At 39.8% G+C, this 9,201-nt stretch overlaps 2 protein-coding genes across 2 annotated transcripts; both read left to right on the top strand.

Annotated features, from left to right (window-relative positions):
- Nucleotides 1-3,432: 3,432 nt before the first annotated feature.
- LOC131323932 (uncharacterized) lies at nt 3,433-5,665 on the top strand. The gene is made up of 3 exons (XM_058355768.1): nt 3,433-3,753; nt 3,874-4,487; nt 5,566-5,665. The coding sequence occupies exons 1-3, from the start codon at nt 3,433-3,435 to the stop codon at nt 5,663-5,665; spliced, it is 1,035 nt and encodes a 344-aa protein (XP_058211751.1).
- A 609-nt stretch (nt 5,666-6,274) lies between these two features.
- Nucleotides 6,275-6,939, top strand: LOC131323549 (uncharacterized). Its single transcript, XM_058355398.1, has 2 exons — nt 6,275-6,602; nt 6,692-6,939. The coding sequence occupies exons 1-2, from the start codon at nt 6,285-6,287 to the stop codon at nt 6,929-6,931; spliced, it is 558 nt and encodes a 185-aa protein (XP_058211381.1). The 5' UTR covers nt 6,275-6,284; the 3' UTR covers nt 6,932-6,939.
- Nucleotides 6,940-9,201: the final 2,262 nt, after the last annotated feature.

Raw genomic sequence — 9,201 nt, 5'->3', positions numbered from 1 at the left:
AAGACCAATACTTCTCCAGGCCTTCCTACCATTTTATTGGTCTTCTATCTCTTGTGGGCCCTCAATTCCTCTAAACTTGATTCCTTATGAAAGAAGAATCGAGAAACAAAGGATTAACCAGACCTGAGTGAGCTGCTTGTTTGCAGTTTGCTTAGGTCTGCATGAGCCATTCTCCAACAGCTCCAAGGGCTGCATGTACACCACCTATTCTTGGCCTTGCTTCATGTTGAAAGGTGGGGTCCACTCAGACCTTGAGCTGCTAGTGAACAGCTTACCCAGGTCTGTCAAACAAGAACATTCTAAGCCTTTGAGCTGCTTGTGAGCAGCTTGAGGCCTTTGAGCTGCTTGTGAGCATAGATGTTTATAAAAAAGAGATATTTGGGCCCACCAAGGCCAAAACGCAGGCCTGGTTGAGCTGCTTATGAGCAGCTTGTGTGATGTTAAATAGAACCTTCTAGGCCTTTGAGCTGTTTGTGCAGGCCTAAGCTGCTTGTGAGCTGCTTAGGATGTCTTCATGCATGGCTGCCATGTGTCCTAAGCCTTGCTTCGTGCTGAAGGAGAGTATAGACTCAGACTTTGAGCTGCTTGTAAGCAGCTTGCCTAGATTTGCCCAACAAGAACATTCTAGGCCTTTGAGCTGCTTGTGAGCAGCTTGAAGCCTTTTCCCTGCCAACTGAAGGCCATAGGTGACGTTTTCTTTAAGAAGTAGGCCCATATGTTATTTGGACCCGAACTCAATGTGAATCATGGGCCTTCGTCCATTGTAAGCCTTCTGAGCCCAAGCCTGGTGAGAAAACCCAAGCTTTAACTGTTTGGACCTATTTGTAGGCCTTATTACTTCTAAGAACTGGGCTAGGCCTGGATAAAATGCTCAGGTTTAGTGGGTCAATTCAAGTGTATGGCCAAGCTTGGGCTTGGGCTTGTGATAACGAAATTTTAGACATCAATTTGACCCAAGCCTTTGCAAAATTTCATTCAGTCAATGGCTTCCAAACTGGCCCAATTTCGTGGGCCACTAATTGTAAGGCCTTTCAAGGCCAGAGATTGACCTTCAAGGCCACCTTTAAACCCATAAATTCATTTTCTGATTTTTGGCCAAAAATGGGTATAAACAATTTCACAAAATTTTGTGCCAATTTCTCCTTACATCGACTTCACAGCAGCTCAAGGTTCGTCTCTCAATTTCTCCTTACATCGACTTCACAGCAGCTCAAGGTTCGTCTCTCTCTCTCTCTCTCTCTCTCTCTCTCTCTCTCTCTCTCTCACGATTCTTAGGGGGTGTTTGGCAAGTAAATTTTTGGATTCTCATTTTCAGATTTTGAGTGTTTGGCAACTGAAGTTGAGAATGGATTTTAGGAGAATAGGTTTTCGGATTTTGGGTTTAGGAGCCAAAAACCAAAATTTGGGTTTGAGGAGTTTTTTGGATTCTCATTTTCGGATTTTGGGTTTCTATTACCAATATACCCATAATACTCCCTCATTTTACCAGATTTGCCCCTCCCTCCTTATCCACTCCCTTCTCATCTGCTCACCACACAACTGACACCTAGAGAAGAGAGAGAAGGGGGAGAGAGACCAGAGAGAGAAGATCAGAGAGGAGAAACGAGAAGCACAGTCGTCATCGTACACAGTGTGTTGCCGGAGCAGATCTACACCACCTCTCATCAACTTTCTGTACCCAATCTTCAGGTATTCTTCTTGTTCTTCGGCTTAGGATTGTTCTTCGGCTTGAGGTTAGGGTTTCTGTGTGTAGGTTGTTATAGATTTGTAAGATTAGAGCAAGTGAGAGAGAGATTTGACAAGGGTTTTATTTTTCCGACTTACTACAGAGTATTTTTTTCCTCTGTGTGCTCTTTAATGGCGATTGGGACACCAAAGAAGCAGAGGCGAGAAGGGGATGGTGACACATATAGGGAGTAAAGTAGGAGATGTGTCACACTCACACCATGGGTCCTCTCTCTCTCCTGTTCTTTGTCCTAGTAATATAATCCCTCCACAAACACAGGATCCTACACTGCATTTAGCCCTCGGACTACCAATCCCTCGACCACGACCCACCTAATCTTAAACCCCCAATCAAACAGGCCGAAAAAGAAAAAAAATACAAATAGGAATGATCTTTGAGGTTGGGTTATGTCCACTACGACGAATCCTTCCAAACCCACTCTCAATGCCTGCAGTTGGAATTTGATTCCAACTGTTGGAGCAGCAAATTTTATATTTGAGTTCCAGTCTCAGCAGCAAAGTAAATTACAGTTTTAGTTACCAAAGCATCCCCAGTTTCTTCTTCAGGGGAAGAAGAATATCCTACTGTTTTAGTTCTTCATCAACATTTAGGGTTTACGATACTGGTTAATGTTTGTAGATTTTGTTGAAAAAATTCTACCCTGCGTTCAGTTCTTAAAAAAGAAAATCTATAGTAATTATTTTGTACTAATCTGTAGTAATATACCTGTTTGTTAAAGGCAAATGTCATCGAGCAGTAGTTATTATCGAGCGGAGAGTGAGACCAAGAAAGGGGTTACCAACACCCCCAAACTTCTGTATAAGCCAAGAAATTGTTATTGTGGGACAATGGCTGAAATTAAGGTTGTTGAAAAGAATGAGAAGTCGAAAGGAGAATTGTATTTTATATGTCGTAAGGAGAGGGCAGCTCGGTGTGGGTTCTTTGACTGGTGCCTCCCTGTGGAATGGACAAGCAGTAGTCAAATTGGCGGTTGGGGATCGACTGAATATATCAATGTCTGTGCTTCCAATGTCTGTGCTACCAAGGTCATTGATGATGTTGTAGCACTTGAGAAAGAGGTTATGATCATTCGACAACAATTTGAGTATTCAAAGATGTTGACAAAGTTTTTGGCCATATGCCTCATTATCACGATGGGGGTCATCGTGTTGAAATGAAGATGGGAGATGTCGTTAAATTCAGATTCTAGTATGGCTATGTGTTAGCCAAGTACTGATGCCCATGTTATTTTGTAATTTCCCAACTTTTTGTCATTATTATGTTGTATTGAGAATTGGCAAGATGTAGCAGAAACTTATTGTAGTTTTAATTTAATTCGGAGTATAAATGTTGGGTTGTTTAGTCGTACTTATGACCTATGTGTTGAACCTGAGTACCATTTTCCTTACCTGGAATCGTGTTAAGGCAATTATTTGCGATGATAGTATATGAAAGTTGTCTACCAACAATACTATGATGAAATAGTAGAAGATAGAAGTAATACACGTGTATAGATATGTAATATTCGCATAGGTTGCTTCCAATAGAACTTTCTTTTGTCATTAGTGGTCATTGAAGGAATCATTTGGTTGGACGTTTTGATTCGTGGACAGTTGTGCTTTCCTTTTATTCAGAACGTATAATTGTGTTTTTCCACTACTGTAGACATGTCTTCCACTCAAACAACATCTTCAAGAAGGGAAAAAATGGCAACTGCAGCTACTAAAGCAATTTGGCATGCACAGTCCAAAGAGTGCTTCATCCAAGCATGTGTGGAAGAGTTGGGAGGTGCTGGGTACAAAGAAGGAACCCAACTTACCAAGATTGGGTGGGCCAATGTTCTGAAGAAATTTAATGAACGAAGGGGAAAGGATTATACTAGAAGCCAACTGAAGAATCAATGGGGTGTTTTGAAAAAGAAGTGGCAGCTATGGCAACACTTGGTTTTAGGTGAAACCGAACTAGGTAGGGATCCAGACACAGGTGCTATTACAGCATCAGAGGAGTGGTGGGATCTCAAGCTGATGGTATTCCTTCCTCCCAATTTCTTTCAAGCACTGTATTGTGCCTTCTGAATTTGTTTTTCTTTCGCCAAAATACATAGGTTATTTTTAAATCATTTCCCTAAATGATATGTTTATTTGCAGCGCCATCCCGAGTGCATCAAGTTCAAGGAAAAGCCTTTGCCACTTGAGGAGGAAATGCGCATCCTTTTTGGTAGCAACACAGCTACTGGTGAGCATATGCACACACCTAGTTCAGGCTCAATTCCAGCTACCCCGGAAGAGTGTACTATAAATTTGGAGATGGATGACATTGATGCATTGTTGGATAATGATGCTGAGGTTCAAGAATTGGTGCACCCACTGGAAGATGTCTCCAAGAAGAGGCGTGCTGATGGATTGGCCACGAAGAAAGGCAAAGGCAAAAAGGGTACCATGGGCTCAAGACTTGAAGCTTGCATGCAACAAATCTGTGACTCAACTAATAGTGCAAGTTCTCCCTCCTCCGTCCACCGTGCTGCCTCTGACATTCCAACGATAAAAGAATGCAGTGATAAGCTATTGCTACTCCCTGAGTTTGACACAGATCCAACGTTGTGGGCAAAAGTCCATAACCTTTTCAGAGATGCGAGGGCCCGAACGCTTTTCATGACTTGCCCGGACGAAATTAGGAGGTACTACTTCATCACCCAAGAATTGCAAAGGGTGGAAGCAGCTGAGTTGCAGAAAATGGGTGGTGGCAATTGGTTCAACAATCGGTAAGTTTATGGCTGGCGACCTCAGTTCATGTCTTGCCCTCTTTCAAGTGGTGTTTACTAGACTTTCATGTTTTAAATTTGTGTGGTTTTCGATGAGACTTTAACTAGACTTGTATGACTGAGTTTGCAACACCTTTTCCAGTTTTTCTGCACTTTAATTTGGTGGTGAAGTTTCTGTTTCAGTAGTGAATAATTTTGTTGGTGTTACTGATTGTAGTACTTTGAGACTGATGGTTCCTGGTGTCTGGTGGAGTACTGACTAATGATAGTATTTGGAGTTAATGGTAGTATTTGGAGTTATTGATGCTTGTTTTTGGAGTTAAAAGGTTAATTTTTATTGGTCCACGCATAATAGAAAAAATGTTGCCATGAGTTTAAGGGTGTTTAAGCAAGCTTGACAGAAGTTGAATGATTTGTGGCTCAGATAAGTTGCTGGACTGGAAGTCGAATTGATTCGAAGTTTGCTATGCCATATGAACAAAAACAATGGCTTTTTTGTCTGTTTAGGCAGTTTCTTAGAACTTGTATTGTCATTGCCTGTGTTGATTCTTTTTTCATTTACCAAATTTTGCTTTTCTGTGTTGTGTCATATGAATGACTAACTCATATAAATATGTATGTGTAGACTCTGCAAATATTATGTTGTTGAAATCAATGAGAATTGTTTCTGTGTAATTTGGTTATATAACTGGGTGGGTATCTCACTAAAATAATGAAGTCAGCTATTTTTTTCCCAGCTAAAGTCCACAAGTCTAATTTGTTGCACCACTTCATAAACAGAAAAAATTGGTTAAAGCAGGGTCATTGGATGAAATGCGCCCCCATTTATTGTTTTAGTGACCCCTTTCATTTTGTCAACCAAATAAAATTGTTCTCCCTTTGATTACACTCTGATACATATATTGGTAAATATATTCTTCGATGTGAAATTCTGTTTATCCACTACTGTATAGTGCATTTGGTTGTTTAAACATGAGGTTCCTTGTTTTTTCATTCTTTAGAGAGTAAGGTTTATGGGTAGTTCCCTGCCCGAATCTGCATCTATGGGATGTGTTCATACATGATTGGGTTTTTTCAGCAATCAGAGGGAGCACAATAATTCAAAGCTTTCTTGCTTTCAAGAGGCCAATAATGCACTTCACGAGTCCTTGCAGATTCTGAATTCCCAGCTTTCTTGACACTTTGGCTGTATATTTGGTGTTTGGCAAATGGGGGAGGACAATAATGCATGAAGGACAAGTTACATTTATGGAAAAAGTCCAATAATGCATGAAATAGCTCCAAATATGAATAGTGATTTTAACTTCCCAAAAAAATTTGAATAGTGCCAATACTTTTGAAAATCTGTCGGCAACTTGGCTAGGGGGGTTTGCTTTACAAAACAATAACCAAGAATGTGTATAAATACCCATACACTTGGCTGTGTTTTTTAAAACATGAAACAAAGCTCCATTTGCAATAAAATAGCCCATATTCTACCACTGTGCATGTTTACCCCTACAAATCTGTATGGCAAATTATGCAAATCCGGATGATTACGATCATGATCTTTACGATGAAGAAAATTGGAACAATGACGATCCATATGGCGGAGATCCATACGATGGAGATCCGAACGATACCGGGGAAGGGTCGAGTCATCCTACGCCTAGTCGGGCAAATGCAAGAATAAGATGAGCTGCTATTGGGATATGTAACATCCACCATGATACGTACATGTGCAAGGGACCGTGCCGCACCTCCGCCTTAACTGGTTGAGCTTGGGTCACCGAGCTGGAAGAGGGAAACCCAAAGCGTATGTATCAATCATTTCGTATGAGTAAGATGAATTTCTTTTCACTTGTTTACCAACTTGAGCATAATTATGGGTTGCAAGTATCCGAGCGAATCTTAGTTGCTGAGCAAGTAACTATCTTTCTCTGGATAATGGGCCAACGAGCTAATAATAGAAATGCCCAAGAACATTTTCAACATTCAGGGGAGACTATATCAAGGCAGTTCCATAATGTGCTAAACGCCCTCAATGCCATGGCTATCGATTGGGTTAGACCATGGCCTCAACAAGGAGTGCATAGCAAAATAGCTAACAATCCAAGATATTATCCACATTTCAAGGTATTTTTTGTAATTGATTTATTCGTTTTATGAGTATCCAGCCAATTCGTAGCCTTGGGGCTTTTAACCATTCAATTTTCTATATGTAGGAGTGCATTGGGGCTATTGATGGCACTCACATAAAAGCCCACCCACCTACGGACGACCCCATACAGAAATGGATTGGTTGTAAAGGATATCCAACACAAAACATTATGGCCGCATGTGACTTTGATATGTGCTTCACGTTCGTGTTATCGGGATGGGAAGGAAGTGCGCACGACACAAGAATTTTTTATGATTGTATAAGGAATCCTACGTTAAAGTTTCCAACACCACAAGGAGGTTAGTCCTGTGATTTCTCCTTTACTTATATTACACCGTAATTGTACTAAAATTTTTACAACTAACGTATTTCACAATCACTATAGATCAATTTTATTTGGTAGATGCCGGGTACCCAAACACTCGTGGTTATCTAGCACCATACAAAGGTTGTAGATGTCACCCTCCTGAATGGCGTGACGGAGGTGCACCAAGGACCAACTTTGAAAGGTTTAACAAAATACACTCCTCTCTTCCATGCACCATTGAAAGGACATATGGCATTTGGAAAGCTCATTGGCCTCTGATTTGTGACATGCCTGTTGGCTTCACAATGACAACACAAGTAGCTCTTGTGTCCGCAACGATGGCGATTCATAATTTTATAAGAAGGAACAACTTTCCCGACATTCCTTTTGGTTTCTATGATAGGCGACCAAATTTCTTGCCTTCAGATCGAGGAGTAGAAACTACAGCACCTAACTGCAACCATGGAAGTAGGGTCCAACATGATGATCGTAACATGGACACTGTAAGGGCATCTATGCGAGATTTCATTATGGAAAACAATATACGTTAGGTTACCTCGACACTTTGGAGGTTGTGTAATATTGTTGAACCTGTGTGTTTGGTTTTTTTGCTGTGCTTTTTTTTTCATTCTGCTTGTAGGCGTGGTTTGTGTGTGTGTGTGTGTGTGTGTGTTTTTTTGGCTTCGGACTTGTAATATTAATAAAGTGTTTGTGTTTGTTTAATTGTTCTTTATATTTATGTTATGTGTTTGTCGTTAAATTAAAGTGTTACTTGTAACATTGGTCTTATTTTTTTATATCTAAAATACCAAATAAAAATACCGAATGTCTTCCTTAAATTAAAAAAAGGAAAAAAATTACATATCAAAAACAATTATTTTACCACAACAATATAACGGCCAAAGGCAAACAGCAGATCTGGAAAAAAGAAGAAGAAGCAAACACAAAACATTACTTTAAAATAACAGACTTCAATAAACAGCCCATAAAAAATATTCAATAATAAAGTAAAAAAAAAAATTTAACAAAAAAACGGAAGTGACCTGTTATAAGAAGACAAAGGGCAATATGGTAAAAATACAACCCATAATTCATTCTCAACAATCATTTACCAAACACTACTACAATTTCAAAATACATTCTGTACAAATCTTCCCAAACACTCTTCATACCCAAAATACATTCTGGCCATAATCCAAAAAGCCAAAAAACTGAAAATGAAAAGCCAAAAAGTAGGTTCCCAAACACCCCGTTAAGGAGTGAAGAAGTTGGGCAAGAGAAGGTGATGGACATCAGTTTGAAGGAGTTCTCTAGGAAACTTGAGGAATTTGCCAAGGCTAGAGACTGGGAAAAGTACCACAGGCCTAGGAACTTACTTCTTGCTATGGTATGAACTTGAACTCAGTGGTTAGCCACAGCACGAAGAATGTTTGGCACGAAACTAAACAAGCTGGACCGGCACGGCACGACCCGTATTCGACACCTATAGCAAAAACTCTAGCTTTACCTAAACTTCACATGCTTCATGATTTCACTCCAGTAGGTATTAATCTTAATCAATATACAAAATAAATCTTCGGGTAGATGGGTGGAGTATTATACCCAAATGCTCAAGTTTTAATCTCAAGAGACTCTTCCATAGAAAACTTCCTTAATTTCCAGCACACGAATATATTCTCGTACAACTATAGATTGAACTTTGGCATCTTCCACATCCAATGGGTACATTTTGTTGTTCTTGTCCTAATTGCCCATCAAGTACCAGCTATCTCTATTATAAAACAGAAGGGTGTGAGGACAAGTTGTTGGAACGGCTTAGATTTATTTAATCTAAAGGTTGAAGTGCATCCTCTCATTTCCCGGTTAAGTGCCCATGGTTTCCACCTAAATCACACAACTGCCATCCCTTTTCAACCGAGATTCGTAGTGCCGTAGGCACGGGCTAGCACTAGTATATATATATATAATATGACAGGGAGGTTTTTGAATCCCTAAAATTCCTCCTATATTTTTGACCCTACGATCGGTACACATTTTTTCTACGGCTGAGATCTATGGGTAAAAGGGCTAACGATATATATAGAAAGGATGGTACAAATATTTATGGTTCTTTTAATTACCCGAAATCACAGGAGGATTGAAATAATATATTTGGAAAGTATGTTGACATTTATAGTACAAATAAGATCAAACGTTTTTTTTTTTTTAATCAGTAAGATCAATTAGTGCAATCATACCATCTTATACCTTCTATAATACCTTCTCAG

The sequence above is a fragment of the Rhododendron vialii genome, chromosome 4a (assembly GCF_030253575.1).
Source record: "Rhododendron vialii isolate Sample 1 chromosome 4a, ASM3025357v1".
In the NCBI taxonomy this organism is placed as follows: Eukaryota; Viridiplantae; Streptophyta; class Magnoliopsida; order Ericales; family Ericaceae; genus Rhododendron; species Rhododendron vialii.
The sequence above is the reverse complement of the archived record's forward strand: the minus strand, read 5'-3'. Positions and strand labels throughout refer to the sequence as shown.